At 45.3% G+C, this 19,115-nt stretch overlaps 1 protein-coding gene across 2 annotated transcripts in view; it reads left to right on the top strand.

Annotated features, from left to right (window-relative positions):
- LOC124013218 (CMP-N-acetylneuraminate-beta-galactosamide-alpha-2,3-sialyltransferase 1-like) overlaps window positions 1–19,115 on the top strand; it is a 60,944-nt gene that overhangs the window by 8,482 nt on the left and 33,347 nt on the right. The window contains exons 2-3 of one of the 2 annotated variants that reach the window (XM_046327463.1): window positions 15,509–15,960; window positions 16,126–16,336. In XM_046327463.1, the coding sequence (XP_046183419.1) occupies window positions 16,223–16,336 (114 nt within the window). In that variant the 5' untranslated portion in view covers window positions 15,509–15,960; window positions 16,126–16,222. Of the gene's footprint in view, window positions 1–15,508; window positions 16,337–19,115 lie in introns of both variants that reach the window. The other variant, XM_046327462.1, reaches the window with a different exon arrangement.

The raw sequence follows: 19,115 nt of genomic DNA, 5'->3' as shown, positions 1-19,115 counted from the left end.
TGGTGGAATTTCCTATATAGTAAACTACTTTTGACCAGAGGCCTATGGAGAATAGGGGGATATTTGGGACACGCATAGATACTATCAGTTACTCATTATGTACAGTCTCATGGTTTCACATCCTGATTAAGACTCATATTTGTAGTTTATCAGTGGACAAACTACATGACTTTATACTAACGTAATGTAATACTAGCATGCTAAACTCCCGCAGACATTACACTACATACCTTTTGTTTTTGCCTCTGGGGACAATTCAGTTAGACATTTCTGTTGTCACCTAATTGCCTGTTATTAAGCAGTTAATGTATGATACATCTTAACTTGCTGCTCTTCTTCGTTCCTTTTTGTATGGTAGCCGATCCATTGTGAACCGCAAACTTGGTTGGAAAAAAATGAAATAAAGCAACACCACGCGGCTCAACGAACACCTCTCCCCCATGTGACCTCCTTGTTGTGTGTATGTACTGACATGTACATTACCCGTCAAACGTTTGGACACACCTACTCATTCAAAAGGTTTTTCTTTCTTTTACTATTTTCTACATTGTAGAATAATAGGGAAGACTTCAAAACTATGAAATGACACGTGTGGAATCATGTGGTGACCAGAAAAGTGTTAAACAAATCCAAATATTTTATATTTGAGATTCTTCAAAGTAGCCACCCTTTGCCTTTGACAGCTTTGCACACTCTACGGCTTTAGTCATCACATTACTGTTTTTAAAATGGTCACTGGAAAAACCAGCTAGGCGGCCAATAGGTGCCTGAGTAGATGTCACTCTTAAACTCTGTAATTCTGCTCTTTCACATTGATTACTTGTTCTATGTGAACTTGCTCTAAACACCTCCTGCTGTGTGCTGTTGGACTCAAACAAGCTGCACCTGAACCTGGGTGAGTAATTTGATTTTCTGTCATAGCTGTATTAGCTGTGAGGAGTGAGTGAGTGAGTGAGTGAGTAAATGTAATCTGTTATAATCAAATCATATCAAATTTGATTGGTCACATACACATATTTAGCAGATGTTACTGCGGGTGTAGCAGATGCATGTGTTCCTAGTTCCAACAGTGCAGTAGTATGTAACAATACACACATCTAAAAGTAAAGAAATGGAATTAAGAAATATATAAATATTAGGATGAGCAATGTCGGAGTGGCATTGACTAAAATACAGTAGAATAGAATAGAGTATATACACATGAGATGAGTAAAGTAAGTAAACATTATTAAAGTGACTAGTATTCCATTATTAAAGTGACAAGTGATTCTATGTATACAGGGCAGCAGCCTCTAAGGTGCAGGGTTGAGTAACTGGGTGGTAGCCAGCTAGTGATGGCTATTTAAAATTCTTATGGCCTTGAGATAGAAGCTGCTATTTTTCAGTCTCTCGGTCCCAGCTTTGATGCACCTGTTCTGACCTTGCCTTCTGGATGGTAGCGGGGTGAACAGGCCGCGGCTCGGGTGGTTTATGTCCTTGATGATCTTTTTGGCCTTCCTGTGACATCGGGTGATGTATGTGTCCTGGAAGGCAGGCAGTGTGCACCCAGTGATGCTTTGGGCAGTTACTAGTTACCTGTCCTAAATTGTAACCAGTAGCATATATATTGGATTACCCAAACTCAGTAGCGTAATCAGATTACTTTGTTACTTTTTACTTTCCCCTTAAGAGGGATTAGAAAATACAATATTACCAATTGTCAACATCCATTGCAAGATAAATCTACAGTGCCTTGCGAAAGTATTCGGTCCCCTTGAACTTTGCGACCTTTTGCCACATTTCAGGCTTCAAACATAAAGATATAAAACTGTATTTTTTTTGTGAAGAATCAACAACAAGTGGGACACAATCATGAAGTGGAACGACATTTATTGGATATTTCAAACTTTTTTAACAAATCAAAAATTATTCAGCCCCTTTACTTTCAGTGCAGCAAACTCTCTCCAGAAGTTCAGTGAGGATCTCTGAATGATCCAATGTTGACCTAAATGACTAATGATGATAAATACAATCCACCTGTGTGTAATCAAGTCTCCGTATAAATGCACCTGCACTGTGATAGTCTCAGAGGTCCATTAAAAGCGCAGAGAGCATCATGAAGAACAAGGAACACACCAGGCAGGAAAAAGATACTGTTGTGAAGAAGTTTAAAGCCGGATTTGGATACAAAAATATTTCCCAAGCTTTAAACATCCCAAGGAGCACTGTGCAAGCGATACTATTGAAATGGAAGGAGTATCAGACCACTGCAAATCTACCAAGACCTGGCCGTCCCTCTAAACTTTCAGCTCATACAAGGAGAAGACTGATCAGAGATGCAGCCAAGAGGCCCATGATCACTCTGGATGAACTGCAGAGATCTACAGCTGAGGTGGGAGACTCTGTCCATAGGACAACAATCAGTTGTATATTGCACAAACCTGGCCTTTATGGAAGAGTGGCAAGAAGAAAGCCATTTCTTAAAGATATCCATATAAAGTGTTATTTAAAGTTTGCCACAAGCCACCTGGGAGACACACCAAACATGTGGAAGAAGGTGCTCTGGTCAGATGAAACCAAAATTGAACTTTTTGGAAACAATGCAAAACGTTATGTTTGGCGTAAAAGCAACACAGACCATCACCCTGAACACACCATCCCCACTGTCAAACATGGTGGTGACAGCATCATGGTTTGGGCCTGCTTTTCTTCTGCAGGGACAGGGACGATGGTTAAAATTGATGGGAAGATGGATGGAGCCAAATACAGGACCATTCTGGAAGAAAACCTGATGGAGTCTGTAAAAGACCTGAGACTGGGAAGGAGATTTGTCTTCCAACAAGACAATGATCCAAAACATAAAGCAAAATCTACAATGGAATGGTTCAAAAATAAACATATCCAGGTGTTAGAATGGCCAAGTCAAAGTCCAGACCTGAATTACATTTACATTTACATTTAAGTCATTTAGCAGACGCTCTTATCCAGAGCGAATCCAATCGAGAATCTGTGGAAAGAACTGAAAACTGCTGTTCACAAATGCTCTCCATCCAACCTCACTGAGCTCGAGCTGTTTTGCAAGGAGGAATGGGAAAAAAAATTCAGTCTCTCGATGTGCAAAACTGATAGAGACATACCCCAAGCGACTTACAGCTGTAATCACAGCAAAAGGTGGCGCTACAAAGTATTAACTTAAGGGGGCTGAATAATTTTGTACGCCCAATTTTTCCGTTTTTGATTTGTTAAAAAAGTTTGAAATATCCAATAAATGTCGTTCCACTTCATGATGGTGTCCCACTTGTTGTTGATTCTTCACAAAAAAATACAGTTTTATATCTTTATGTTTGAAGCCTGAAATGTGGCAAAAGGTCGCAAAGTTCAAGGGGGCCGAATACTTTCGCAAGGCACTGTATGTCAGAGTTTACATAGCTGGCCTTAAATGGATGTTGCATTTAAATTTTAAATGTTTTATTTCACCTTTATTTAACCAGGTAGGCCAGTTGAGAACAAGTTCTCATTTTACAACTGCGACCTGGCCAAGATAAAGCAAAGCAGTGCGACAAAAACAACAACACAGATTTACATATGGAGTAAACAAACGTACAGTCAATAACACAATAGAAAAATACATGTACAGTGTGTGCAAATGTAGTAAGGTTAGGGAGGTAAGACAATAAATATCATATCAAATGTATTTATATAGCCCTTCTTACATCAGCTGAAATCTCAAAGTGCTGTACAGAAACCCAGCCTAAAACCCCAAACAGCAAGCAATGCAGGTGTAGAAGCACGGTGGCTTGGAAAAACTCCCTAGAAAGGCCAAAACCTAGAATGAAACCTAGAGAGGAACCAGGCTATGAGGGGTGGCCAGTCCTCTTATGGCTGTGCCGGGTGTAGATTATAACAGAACATTGCCAAGATGTTCAAATGTTCATAAATGACCAGCATGGTCAAATAATAATAATCACAGTAGTTGTCGACGGTGCAGCAAGTCAGCAGCTCTGGAGTAAATGTCAGTTGGCTTTTCATAGCCGATCATTAAGAGTATCTCTACAGCTCCTGCTGTCTCAAGAGAGTTGAAAACAGCAGGTCTGGGACAGGTAGCACCTCCGGTAAACAGGTCAGGGTTCCATAGCCGCAGGCCGAACAGTTGAAATTGGAGCAGCAGCACGGCCAGGTTGACTGGGGACAGCAAGGAGTCATCATGCCAGGTAGTCCTGAGGCATGGACCTAGGGCTCAGGTCCTCCGAGAGAGAGAAAGAAAGAGATCATTAGAGAGAGCGTACTTAAATTCACACAGGACACCGGATAAGACAGGAGAAGTACTCCAGATACACCAGACTGACCCTAGCCCCCTGACACATAAACTACTGCGGCATAAAAACTGGAGGCTGAGACAGGAAGGGTCAGGAGACATGTTGGCCCCATCCGATGATACCCCCGTACAGGGCCAAACAGGAAGGATATAACCCCATCCACTTTGCCAAAGCACAGCCCCCACACAGCTAGATGGATATCTTCAACCACCAACTTACCATCCTGAGACAAGGCCGAGTATAGTCCACAAAGATCTCCACCATGGCACAAACCAAAACAGACAGGAAGAACACATCAGTGACTCAACCCACTCAAGTGACGCACCCCTCCTAGGGACAGCATGAAAGAGCACCAAAGAAATGTTGGATTGTTTTTATTTCCCGCAATGAGTTGGAAAAATAGGATGATCGAGCAGCAGTGAGGGCTCTTCGATACTGCACGATACTGTATTTCCAAGCTAGTCTGAGGACTTCCAGTTTGGCCATTTCCGTTCCAATTTTCTGGAAGCTTGCTTCAGAGCTTGGATATTTTCTGTATACCAGGGAGCTAGTTTCTTATGACAAATGTTTTTTGTTTTTAGGGGTGCAACTGCATCTAGGGTATTGCGCAAGGTTCAATTGAGTTCCTCAGTTAGGTGGTTAACTGATTTTTGTCCTCTGACGTCGTTGGGTAGGCAGAGGGAGTCTGCCATATTAGACCATAGTGGTGAAATAATTACAATTTAGCATTAACACTGGAGTGATAGATGTGCAGATGATGATGTGCATGTAGAGATACTTGGGTGCAAAAGAGCAACAACAACAAAAAGAACAGTATGAGGATGAGGTAGTTGGGTGTGCTATTTACAGATGGGCTGTGTACAGGTACAGTGATCAGTAAGCTGCTCTGTCAGCTGGGGCTTAAAGTTAGTGAGGGTGATACGAGTCTCCGGCTTTAGTAATTTTTGCAATTTGTTCCAGCTATTGGCAGCAGAGAACTGGAAGGAAAGGCGGCCAAAGGAATTGTTGGCTTTGGGGATGACCAGTGAAATATACCTGCTGGAGCACGTGCTACGGGTGGGTGTTGCTATGGTTACCAGTGAGCTGAGATAAGGTGGGGCTTTACCTAGCAAAGTTTTATAGATTACCTGTAGCCAGTGGGTTTGGCAATGAATATGAAGCGAGGGCCAGCCAACGAGAGCATACAGGTCGCAGTGGTGGGTAGTATATGGGACTTTGGTGATAAAACGGATGGTACTGTGATAGACTACATCCAATTTGCTGAGTGGAGTGTTGGAGGCTATTTTGTAAATGACATCGCCGAAGTCAAGGATCGGTATGATAGTCAGGTTTAACGAGGGTATGTTTGGCAGCATGAGTGAAGGAGGCTTTGTTGCGAAATAGGAAGCCGATACTAGATTTCATTTTGGATTGGAGATGCTTAATGTGAGTCTGGAAGGAGAGTTTAAAGTCTAACCAGACACCTATGTATTTGTAGTTGTACACATATTCTAAGTCAGAACCGTCCAGAGTAGTGATGCTAGGCGGGCGGGCAGGTGTGGGCAGCAATCAGTTGAAGAGTGTGTACTTAGTTTTTCTTTCATTTAAGAGCCGTTTGAAGCAACAGAATGAGTGTTGTATGGCATTGAATATTGTTTGGAGGTTTGTTAACAGTGTCCAAGAAAGGGCCAGATGTATACAGAATGGTGTCGTCTGCGTAGAGGTGGATCAGAGAATCACCAGCAGCAAGAGCGACATCATTGATATATACAGAGAAAAGAGTCGGCCAGAGAATTTAATCCTGTGGCACCCCCATAGAGACTGCAAGAAGGCCAGACAACAGGCCCTCCGATTTGACACACTGAACTATATCTGAGAAGTCGTTGGTGAACCAGGCGAGGAAGTCATTTGAGAAATCAAGGCTATTGAGTCTGCCGATATGAATGTGGTGGTTGACAGAGTCGAAAGCCTTGGCCAAGTCGATGAAAACGGCTGCACAGTACTGTCTTTTATCTATGGCGGTTATGATATTGTTTAGGACCTTGAGCGTGGTCTGTAACAGTTTGGGGATGACCACGGCAGCTTTCCAATCTTTAGGGATCTCAGATGATACGAAAGAGAGGTTGAACAGGCTAGTAATGAGGGTTGCAACAATTTCGGTGGATAATTTTGGAAAGAGAGGGTCCAGATTGTCTAGCCCAGCTGATTTGTAGGGATTCAGATTTTGCAGCTCTTTCAGAACATCAGCTGTCTGGATTTGGGTGAAGGGGAAGCGGGGGGGGGGGCAAGTTGCTGCGGGTGGTGCAGAGCTGTTGGCCGAGGTTGGGGTAGCCAGGTGGAAAGCATGGCCAGCCGTAGATAAATGATTCTTGAAATTCTCGATTATCGTAGATTTATCAGTGGTGACAGTGTTTCCTAGCCTCAGTGCAGTTGGCAGCTGGGAAGAGGTGCTCTTGTTCTCCATGGACTTTACAGTGTCCCAAAACATTTTGGAGTTAGTATCACAGGATGCAAATTTCTGTTTCAAAAAGCTAGCCTTAGCTTTCCTAACTGACTGTGTATATTGATTCCTGACTACCCTGCAAAGTTGCATATTGATTGCATTAATAGGTCATGTAGGCTTCTAACCCATTACTTTCTATTTCAATACAGATAATAAAACGAGTAGGCTGTATATTTACATTTAAAACCAGTCTGTCAGATTTCCAGTCATTCCAATTAATTAAATGCCCCTTCATCATCAAGAATATGACTTTGAAATATGGAAATGTAGATTATTCTAATTGTTAATACCTGAAAATAACCCCAAAACTAAGGATTTATTAGCTTATGTTTTTGTCATGGAAGAATGATTGGGCTCATTGCTTCAAAACACGGTTGAAAAAGAAATGCTGCTCTCTTGGATTGGCATTTTCTGAGCACTACTGAAAAGCGCTATTTGCGTGACCTGAAAAATGAATGCATATGCTGCATTTAGGCCTATTATTTATGTTTTTGTTGGTGACACCATAGAATTAGGAATTAGAATGCCTAATATAATAGGATCTCTACGGTTGATACTTTGATATCTCAATAATATGCAGATGTGGAAGTCTATCAAAAGTGCGTATGTATGGAGCACAGTACCAAAGAGGAGTTTACAACATTTACATTACAAGTGCCAGTGTTGGTTAACAAAAAAAGCCATCTTTATTTATTTATTTATTACCTGAGAGGAACTCCCTCAAACTTTTACTCCATAGGCTGGGATCTGCACTATGCAGCTTTTCCAAGAGCACATTTTTCACTGGGTGTCCACGGGTCGTAAAAACAATGATTGATTGGCATTTTAGCCCTACGCTTCTTCAATTCAACCATTATTGGAGTAAAATACACCTATACATTTGTGAACAAATTCTACCTTTAAAATAACGAGGAGAGTTAAAATCAATAATCAATCAAGGTATTACTTTTATTAAAAACGTATCGTAATAAGGAGGCTGGTCGCCCCACCCACGCAGGTGAGATGGAGTGAGAGCGTCCTGTACAGAGAGAACAGGATCATTTATATAGTCAAGCTACCCAATGCAAGCATATGCAAAACATGTGACACTATGTATCTGTATGTTTGAAAAGGTGAAAAGATGGCCTCAGTCTGTTACAACTGAGTGAGGACAATAGGGGCCAGAATAACCGGAAGTCACTCCAGACATACTTCCCCTAACAGTAGATCAACAGTTCCCCCAAGGATGGACAAGCAAGTGCCTTTGACTGTCGGCCCAGATTATGTATGGTCGTACTGGTCACACACACACACACACACACACACACACACACACACACACACACACACACACACACACACACACACACACACACACACACACACACACACACACACACACACACACACACACACACACACACACACACACACACACACACACACACACACAAGGTGGTGTGTGTGTGTGATGTGGTTCAACATCCCAGCTATGCCAAATTCTGCCAACACCAAGCATACTTTCCGGGCAAATCCACATCGAATTTTGATGTTGATGTCAGCAAATGTCATTTCAACATGATTTAAACTAACCTTTTAAATGATGTTGACCTGGGGTTTTAATCTGGTTAAAGTGACAAATAAACTGTGTATATTCGAGGTTACCGTCAGTCTGATGAAAATAACATTTACTTTTTTTCCCTGTCGGAAAAGACTGTTGACTACCACTCTCAAAAATGAGAGGTGTCCTCTATTCCCCTCCCTCCCAAAGATTAATCGGAAACATCCATCTTATCCTGTGTCTAAGCTGCGTCTCAAATGGCACCATATTCCCGATATAGTGCACTACTTTTGACCAGGGTCCATAGTGGTGTACAATAAGGAATAGGGTGCCATTTGGAATGCAAGCCTAGATAACATGTTTGGGAGGCAGCCATCTTCCTTGGTCTAAAAGCTTTAACTTTGGGAAATGCTTATCATTCCTCAAACTGACCAAATTTGAATTTTCTATCAAAGTAACATTTTGATGGGATGTAAAAACAACCTGATCAAAGTCTTGTAAATGACTGTAAGAGAAACTCAGAAATCTGAATGGAATTTCCATGAGTGAGGAAACTCACTACATAGTATGTAATGTGTTTAATAGCTTTATGTTTTGGTGGGGGTTATTTTTTTGTACACTACAGATGTGCTGTCAGACAAGTAATAAAAAAGAGATTCAAGGGCTCATCTCTGCAAAAGTTTGAGACATGAAATTGCTCACAGGAAGCATGAGAGAAAAAACTATCTCTCAAAACACAATCCAGAGCACTTTTCTGTTGCTCCATCCTGTAAAGTTGATGACTTGTATAAGCCTGAGATTAGAGAAAGAACCTCTAGAACTCCTCAGCCTTCACAGCTTTCTCCCTCGCTCTCTCCATCCCTCCCGCTCTCTCCCTCTCTCTCTCTCTCTCTCTCTCTCTCTCCTCCCTCCCTCCCTCCCTCCCTCTCTCCCTCTCTCTCCCTCCCCCTCTCTCTCTCTCCCTCGCTCTCTCTCTCTCTCTCTCTCTCGCTCCCTCCCTCCCTCTCTCTCTCTCTCTCTCTCTCTCTCTCTCTCTCTCTCTCTCTCTCTCTCTCTCCCTCCTCCCTCCCTCCCTCCCCGCTCTCTCTCTCTCTCTCTCTCTCTCTCGCTCGCTCGCTCGCTCCCTCCCTCCCGCTCTCTCCCTCCCTCTCTCTCTCTCTCTCTCTCTCTCTCTCTCCGCTCTCTCTTTCTCCTCCCTCCCTCCCACTCTCTCCCTCTGTCTCTTTCCCTCTCCCTCTCTCTCCCTCCAGCTCTCCCTCTCTCTCTCTCCCGCTCTCTCTTCCTCCCTGTCCCTCCCTCCCTCTCTCTCCCTCCCTCCCTCCCTCCCTCCCTCCCTCCCTCCCTCCCTCCCTCCCTCCCTCCCCCTCCCTCCCTCCCTCCCTCCCTCCCCCTCCCTCCCTCCATCTCCCCCGCTCTCCCTTTCTTCCTCCCTCTCCCCTCCCTTCCTTCCTCCTTCATGCTCTGAAGTTTAGGCCACAGATGCTCTGTTGTTTCAGCTTTGGGAACTTTGATCAATCCAAAACTGCCAACCTCCAGCAGGACAAGGTCAGGAAACTAGACGACACACACCATTGTCAAACACAGCCAGCCACCATCTGTTATAGCATACAGTCTGTTCAGTCTGTCATCTACGGTACCTGGCCTTATGCCTCCAAGGACTCCCTGAGTTTAATACACCACCTCTCACATTAATGTGTCCATTAACCCCACCACACACAAACACACACACATTAACACACATACACACACATATTTCCTACAAAGTCTCGTTTAATCCTTAGGTGGATATGCGCTGAGGCCTGCAGTTCAGCTGTGATTGTCAAATCAAATGTTATTGGTCGCATACACATGTTTAGCAGATGTTATTGCGGGTGTAGCGAAATGGTTGTGTTCCTATCTCCCAACAGTGCAGTAATATCTAACAATACACAACCAATCTAAAAGTAAAATAATGGAATTAAGAAATACAGAAATATTAAGGGCGAGCAATTTCAGAATCCGAATTATAAATATATAGTATATACACACAGTTAACAGTATATATGTGATGGCATGTATAGACATTATGGACCATATGTAGATAGAATATATACTATACCTGAAGAATACATAGGCTGGAATAGTATATGAACAGCAACAGTTGAATAGGATGGCATTGACTAGAATACAGTATAAACCTACGAAATTAGTAAAACAGTATGTAAACATTATTCAAGTGACCAGTGTTCCATATCTATGTACATAGGACAGCAGCCTCTAAAGTTCAGGGTTGAGTGACCGGGTGGAAGCTGGCTAGTGACAGTGACTAAGTTCAGGGCAGGGTACTGGGTGGAGGCCGCCTGGTAATGGCTATTTAATATTCTGATGTCCTTGAGATAGAAGCTGTTTTTCAGTTTCTCGGTCCCAACTTTGATGCACCTGTACTGACCTCATGATAGCGAGGTGAACAGGCCATGGCTCGGGTGGTTGAGGTGATGATCTTCCTGTGACACCGGGTACTGTAGATGTCCTTCAGGGCAGGCAGGGTGCTCCCGGTGATGCGTTATAGCCGTACCAGGTGGTGATACAGCCTGACAGGATGCTCTCAATGGTGTAAAAATGTGTGAGGGTCTTAGGGCCCAAGCCAAATTTCTTCAGCCTCCTGAGGTTGAAGAGGCACTGTTGCGTCTTCTTCACCACACTGTCTGTGTGGGTGGACAATTTCAGATTGTCAGTGATTTGTACGCCGAGGGACTTGAAGCTTTTCACCTTCTCCACTGCAGCCCTGTCAATGTGGATGGGAGCATTCTCCCCCTACTGTCTCCTGAAGTCAGCTCCTGTTTTGTTGATGTTGAGGAAGAGGTTATTTTCCTGGCACCACTCCACCAGGGCTATCACCTCTTCCATGTATGCTGTCTCGTCGTTGTTGGTAATAAGGCCAACTACTGTTGTATCGTCTGCAAACATGATGATTGCGATGGAGGCATGCGTGGCCACAGTTATGGGTGAACAGGGTGTAGGTGTGGTTTCTTACCTTCAACACCTGGGGGGGGCGGCACATCAGGAAGTCCAGGACACAGTTGCACAGGGATGGGTTCAGACCCATGGCCCGAGCTTAATGATGAGCTTGGAGGGTACTATGGTGTTGAAGGCTGAACTGTAGTCAATGAACATCATTTTTACATAGGTATTCCTCTTGTCCAGATGGGATAGGGCAGTCTGCATTGCGATGGCATATGCATAATCCGTGGATCTATTGGGGCTGTATGCAAATTGCAGTGGGTCTAGGGTGTCGGGTAAGGTGGAGGTGACTAGCCTCTCAAAGCACTTCATGATGACAGAAGTGAGTGCTAATTCGCAATAGTCATTTAGTTCAGTTACTTTATGAGAGTGTGATGTTTTTCTCAGACTAACCCATCCACAGAGCAATCACGATCCCTCCCACACAGCCTCGAGATGGTACGACAGGGCCCTTATCGACCACTACCGCTGCAGCCTGCGCAAGGATGTTCGTCGGGAGTTGGCCTGCAGGGATACCACCCTCACTTTCAACCAGCTGGTAGACCTGTCCATTCGGTTGGATAACCTGCTGGTCACCCGCAGACGTCCAGAGAGGGCTCTGTCGGTTCCCTCTCCCAGCACCACCGCTCCGGTGCCTATGGAGCTGGGAGGTGCTGCGCTCAGGGAGGCCGGAGGTGGGGCTTTCACGTGCACCATCTGTGGCCACAGAGGTCACACTGCCGGTCGGTGCCGTGTTGGTTCCTCTGGGGTCAAGGCAGCAGGCAGGGCACTCTGGCGTCACCCCAGGTGAGCCTGCACCACTCTCATCCAGAGCCCTCTGTTGTACACCTGTTTGTGCATGTTTACTTTCCTGAGTTTTCCCCGCATTCCCAGCATAAGGCGCTCGTTGATTCAGGCGCAGCTGGGAATTTTATCGACAGAGCATTCGCCCAGAGGTTAGGGATCCCTATTGTTCCAGTCGTTAGGCCTTTCCCAGTTCATGCTCTGGACAGTCGACCATTAGGGTCCGGGTTGATTAGGAAGGCCACCACTCCCCTGGGCATGATGACGCAGGGGGGGGGGGGGTCACGAGGAGAGAATAAGTCTCTTCCTCATTGACTCTCCTGCATTTCCTGTGGTACTAGGCCTTCCCTGGTTAGCTCGTCAGAACCCCACCATTTAATGGCAACAGAGGGCTCTCGGGGTGGTCGCGTGAGTGCTCGGGGAGGTGTTTAGGGGCTTCTGTTGGTGCTACTACGGTGGAAAGTCCATACCAGATCTCCACCGTACGCATCCCCCCCGAATATTCCGATTGGCTCTCACCTTCTCTAAAAAGAGGGCGACTCAATTACCACCCCATCGTGGGGGGGATTGTGCGATAAACCTCCTGGTAGAAGCAGCACTTCTCAGGAGTCACGTGTATCCCCTGTCACAGGCGGAGACGGCGGCTATGGAAACATATGCCTCCGAATCCCTGAGTCAGGGGTACATTCGGCCCTCCACTTCACCCGCCTCCTCAAGTTTATTTTTTGTGAAGAAGAAGGAGGGAGGTTTGCGCCCATGTATTGACTATCGAGGCCTAAACCGGATCACTGTGAGGTACAGTTACCCGCCACCTCTCATAGCCACAGCGATCGAGTCAATGCACAGGGCGCGCTTCTTCACCAAACTAGATCTCAGGAGCGAGTACAACCTGGTGCGTATCTGGGAGGGAGACGAGTGGAAGACGGCATTCAGTACTACCTTGGAGCACTATGAGTACCTCGTCATGCCGTACGGTTTGATGAATGCTCCATCAGTCTTCAAAGCCTTTGTAGACAAGATGTTCAGGGACCTGCACAGGCTGGGTGTAGTGGTGTATATTGATGACATTCTGATATACTCCGCTGCATGAGCCGAGCATGTGTCCCTGGTGCGCAGGGTGTTTGAGCGACTGTTGGAGCATGACCTGTACGTCAAGAATGAGAAATGCCTGTTCTTACAGCATTCCGTCTCCTTCCCAGGGTAACGCATTTCCACCTCAGGGGTGGAGATGGAGAGTGACTGCATTTCAGCCGTGCGTAATTGGCCGATTCCCACCACGGTAAAAGAGGTGCAGCGTTTTTTAGGGTTTGCCAATTACTACCGGAGGTTTATCCGGGGTTCTGGCCAGGTAGCGGCTCCCATTACCTCACTGCTGAAGGGGGGCCCGGTACGTTTGCAGTGGTCAGCTGAGGCGGACAGGGCTTTTGGTCACCTGAGGGCTCTGTTTACCTTGACTCCCGTGCTGGCCCATCCGGATCCTTCTTTGGCGTTCATAGTGGAGGTGGACGCGTCCAAGGCTGGGGTAGGAGCCATGCTCTCTTAGTGCTCAGGCACGCCACCGAAGCACCGCCCCTGTGCCTGTTCACTCATCTCTGCTCTCCTGCACCTGACTCCAGTTGACCAGTTGCGCACACAGCCTGACACCCAGACACCCTTCACCACCACTGGTCCCCCGTCTCTCCCTGCAGGGCAGAGCCAGGGTTTCCTGGTCGATTCCTCATTTCACGAGTTTAAGGACCAGATGTGAAATGGGTTTAGAATATTTATTAAGGAAATGGAATGGATGTGAGAAATGGAATGGATGTGAGAATGAGGATTCAGTGGGGAAATGAAAATGAACTGGATGAAGTCGAGGGCTGCAGATGAAGGATCCAGAGGGGCTGACTCTGTAGGGTTTGGCTTGGAGTCTCAGGTAGACATCACTGTCAGGCCGTGGTAGTTAGGCCGGTGTGGTAAACACAACATAAGTAAAGTGAGAAAGGAGGTGGGGAAAGGGGGAGAAGGGATGTGACACAAAACAGGAGGAATGACTCATCAGATTAAAGTAGGATGGTAGTGGTGATTCATTCTTAAAGGTCTAAGCCGGGGGGGGGGGCTTTACTACTACTACTTTACTACTATCTAGGTCCTATATCTCCTAGATTCTAGGAGATATAAGAGATATAAGAAATCTCAGGAAAATAGTTTCCTTTTTTTATATACACATATTTAACCCCTTTTTGGGGTTGGCACAAAACTACCTTCATACTTCTGTACCAGTTCCATTCAGAGTCCCATGACACTTGTTGGGTTTGTAGAGCATCTCCGTGTCCATAGAGTAATAGTAATAATCATAGTCATAATAGTTTGTAGGTCAACCTGTACGGACGTCACAGACTTTTTTGTGAGAAGACTAATTTTGGGGACGTCTCATAGTCTGACAAACACCAGTCTAGCTCTGCTAGACATCTCTAGCTTAAATTGACGGATTTTGATGGGGATTTTGTTATTATGTTACTTAGATTCAGATCATAATGTATTTGTCACATGCGCCGAATACAACAGGTGTTTCACCTTACCGTGAAATGCTTACTTTCAAGCTCTTAACCAATGGGTTGGTCAATGTAAATAGTCCGGGTGGCCATTTGATAAATTGTTCTGCAGTCTTATAGTTTGGGGGTAGAAGATTGCACCAGTGCGACAATCGACTCTAGGGGCTTAAGGAAAGTGAGAATAGGTATTGAGGCAGATTAGCAGTTAGTAGCAGCTGGAACTTGTTTGAGGAGTTACGTTCAAGACAACTAGTTTAGTGTTGCAAACAGTCTTTGAGGCTGATTGGCAATAGTTAGCAGCTACTGCTTGTTAAATTGCTAGGAAGCTGCATTCAAGACAACTAGTTAAGTGTTACATTCAAGTCTGTTCCTTTCTCTTGCATTTTTGTTCATTCTTGACACCATCAAAAAAACACCCCCAACCTCTGGTGTCTTGGGGTCCTTTTTGAGATCTATGCTAGACTGACATGCCATACATTGTAAAGAGAAAAAAGGTGAAGTTAGTATGTTTGTGTGCAAAAATCCTAATTTTATCACCTTGGCCTATAATTTGACAAGAGCATTTTCGGTGTGGAGAATGGCCATAGACTTGCCTTGGCTGAATGTGAACAATACTGTGAAATGTTCTGTGTTTCTGTGCATTTAACAGTAAACCCAGACCTTTCTGCTGGATGGTGGAGCTCTGATGTCCTTTCATGTAGAAATAGATCCCAAGGGGTCTTCCTGCTTTTCTGTTTTTAGTATAAAGCTAGAGTTGGTTCTGGGAATAGTGAAAGTTGAAAGCTGTTGAAGGGAAATGTTTTTATCACATATGATCAGTCATTTACTCGGCGGTGTTTGTATTTGCATTCATGTCTCTTGTTTGTTTGCTGTCTAGGGAAATGATTGACTGGACAGGCAGTGAATGATAGACGCACAAGTCACTGACCTCACACTGCCAACCGCAGAAGAGCAGCTGGATGCAGTTACTCGGCCATCGTTAAGTTGACAGGACCATCCTGGATTGTGGACCACCGTTTAACTACGGTGTTATTGTTCAGCAGACGTGTCATGGACATACACAAGGATTCCTCATCTATGTGATTTTTGTCTGACCGAACATTTTTTTCTACAGAATGCCAAGGCTTTCCCTTTAAAATATTTAAGGAACTAGTATTCTGGTCAGCTTTTTCCTCTGAGATGTTGTTTTCCAACAGAGTGAAGAGGAGCCTGTAATTGTGATGAGGAAGACAGGGACTGTTTCTGTTCATCAGAGGAACCCGGCATTCAGCCTGTTAGAGCCACGAAATCTCCAGAGGAGGAAATATTCTCAGACATCACTTGGAAATTGTAATTTTCAATAATTTTTTCTCTGTTTTTCCCTTCCCTTCCTTCCACCTCCCAGACAACTAAGTTTATAATCTACCACTACACCATGTCTCTATCGAAGTGGAGGAAGATCAGGGCATTTACTGTGTTTTCATGCATTGTAACTTTAACCACGTTCCTCTTCAGTTACACGTTGAGAGATCCCTCTCTGTACTTCTTCAAATACGCCATCCGCAAATCGGACAGCTTCTTCTCTAAGGGCCAGTGTGGCTGTCGACAGTGTATGACCGAGCTGGAGGACGACCCCTGGTTCACTGAGAGGTTCAACCTGTCTGTTCAACCTCTGATGTCTAGGAGGAACAGCCTGCTGACTGACGACACATACCGCTGGTGGCAGGTGAGATGTTACCACTGCTAGGGTTAGGTTGAACAGGATGTGGACATGAAGCTAGGGTTAGGGTTGAACTGGGATGTGGACATGAAGCTAGGGTTAGGTTTGGACATGAAGCTCGGGTTAGGTTGAACTGGGATGTGGACATGAAGCTCGGGTTAGGTTGAACTGGGATGTGGACATGAAGCTAGGGTTAGGATTGAACTGGGATGTGGACATGAAGATAGGGTTAGGTTGAACTGGGATGTGGACATGAAGCTAGGGTTAGGTTGAACTGGGATGTGGACATGAAGCTCGGGTTAGTTTGAACCAGGATGTGGACATGAAGCTAGGGTTAGGTTGAACTGGGATGTGGACATGAAGCTCGGGTTAGGTTGAACTGGGATGTGGACATGAAGCTAGGGTTAGGTTGAACTGGGATGTGGACATGAAGCTAGGGTTAGGATTGAACTGGGATGTGGACATGAAGCTAGGGTTAGGATTGAACTGGGATGTGGACATGAAGCTCGGGTTAGGATTGAACTGGGATGTGGACATGAAGCTAGGGTTAGGATTGAACTGGGATGTGGACATGAAGCTAGGGTTAGGTTTGAACCAGGATGTGGACATGAAGCTAGGGTTAGTTTGAACCAGGATGTGGACATGAAGCTAGGGTTAGGTTGAACTGGGATGTTGAACTGGGATTGAACTGGGATGTGGACATGAAGCTAGGGTTAGGATTGAACTTGGATTGGACATGAAGCTAGGGTTAGGATTGAACTGGGATGTGGACATGAAGCTAGGGTTAGGATTGAACTGGGATGTGGACATGAAGCTAGGGTTAGTTTGAACTGGGATGTGGACATGACTAGGGTTAGGATTGAACTGGGATGTGGACATGAAGCTAGGGTTAGGATTGAACTGGGATGTGGACATGAAGCTAGGGTTGGGGCTGAACCAGGATGTGGACATGAAGCTAGGGTTGGGGATGTGCTAGGGTTAGGGTTGAATTGGGATGTGGACATGAAGCTAGGGTTAGAATTGAACTGGGATGTGGACATGAAGCTAGGGTTAGTTTGAACCAGGATGTGGACATGAAGCTAGGGTTAGGTTGAACTGGGATGGACATGAACGGGTTAGTTTGAACCAGGATGGGGACATGAAGCTAGGGTTAGGATTGAACTGGGATGTGGACATGAAGCTAGGGTTAGTTTGAACCAGGATGTGGACATGAAGCTAGGGTTAGGATTGAACTGGGATGTGGACATGAAGCTGGGGTTAGGATTGAACTGGGATGTGGACATGAAGCATTGAACTGGGATGTGGCTGAAGCTGGGGTTAGTTTGAACTGGGATGTGGACATGAAGCTAGGGTTAGGATTGAACTGGGATGCTAGGGTTAGTTTGAACCAGGATGAAGCTAGGGTTAGGTTGAACTGGGATGTGGACATGAAGCTGGGTTAGTTTGAACCAGGATGTGGACATGAAGCTAGGGTTAGGATTGAACTGGGATGTGGACATGAAGCTAGGGTTAGGATTGAACTGGGATGTGGACATGAAGCTAGGGTTAGTTTGAACCAGGATGTGGACATGAAGACTGGGATGTGGACATGAAGCTAGGGTTAGGGATTGAACCAGGATGTGGACATGAAGCTAGGGTTGGGGATGTGCTAGGGTTAGGGTTGAATTGGGATGTGGACATGAAGCTAGGGTTAGTTTGAACCAGGATGTGGACATGAAGCTAGGGTTTGAACCAGGATGTGGACATGAAGCTAGGGTTAGTTTGAACCAGGATGTGGACATGAAGCTAAGGTTGAACTGGGATGTGGACATGAAGCTAGGGTTAGTTTGAACCAGGATGTGGACATGAAGCTAAGGTTGAACTGGGATGTGGACATGAAGCTTGGGTTAGTTTGAACCAGGATGTGGACATGAAGCTAGGGTTAGGATTGAACTGGGATGTGGACATGAAGCTATGGTTAGGCTGGAACTGGGAAGTGGACATAAAGCTAGGGTTAGGATTGAACTGGGATGTGGACATGAAGCTAGGGTTAGGATTGAACTGGGATGTGGACATGAAGCTAGGGTTAGTTTGAACCAGGATGTGGACATGAAGCTAGGGTTAGGCTTGAACTGGGATGTGGACATGAAGCTGGGGTTAGGATTGAACTGGGATGTGGACATGAAGCTAGGGTTAGGGTTGAACTTGGATGTGGACATGAAGCTAGGGTTAGAATTGAACTGGGATGTGGACATGAAGCTAGGGTTAGGATTGAACTGGGATGTGGACATGAAGCTAGGGTTAGTTTGAACCAGGATGTGGACATGAAGCTAGGGTTAGGATTGAACTGGGATGTGGACATGAAGCTAGGGTTAGTTTGAACCAGGATGTGGACATGAAGCTAGGGTTAGAATTGAACTGGGATGTGGACATGAAGCTGGGGTTAGGTGGGACTGGGATGTGGACATGAAGCTAGGGTTAGTTTGCACCAGGATGTGGACATGAAGCTGGGGTTAGGATTGAACTGGGATGTGGACATGAAGCTAGGGTTAGGGCTGAACCAGGATGTGGACATGAAGCTAGGGTTGGGGATGTGCTAGGGTTAGGGTTGAATTGGGATGGACATTAGGGTTAGGGTTGAACCAGGATGTGGACATGAAGCTAGGGTTAGGGTTAAACCAGGATGTGGACATGAAGCTAGGGTTGGGGTTGTTAGGGTTAGGGTTGAATTGGGATGTGGACTTGAAGCTAGGGTTAGTTTGAACCAGGATGTGGGCATTAGGGTTAGTTTGAACCAGGATGTGGA

The sequence above is a fragment of the Oncorhynchus gorbuscha genome, linkage group LG24 (genome assembly GCF_021184085.1).
Source record: "Oncorhynchus gorbuscha isolate QuinsamMale2020 ecotype Even-year linkage group LG24, OgorEven_v1.0, whole genome shotgun sequence".
NCBI classification, from domain to species: Eukaryota; Metazoa; Chordata; class Actinopteri; order Salmoniformes; family Salmonidae; genus Oncorhynchus; species Oncorhynchus gorbuscha.
Note: the sequence above shows the minus strand (reverse complement) of the source record. Positions and strands in the feature narration are given on the sequence as shown.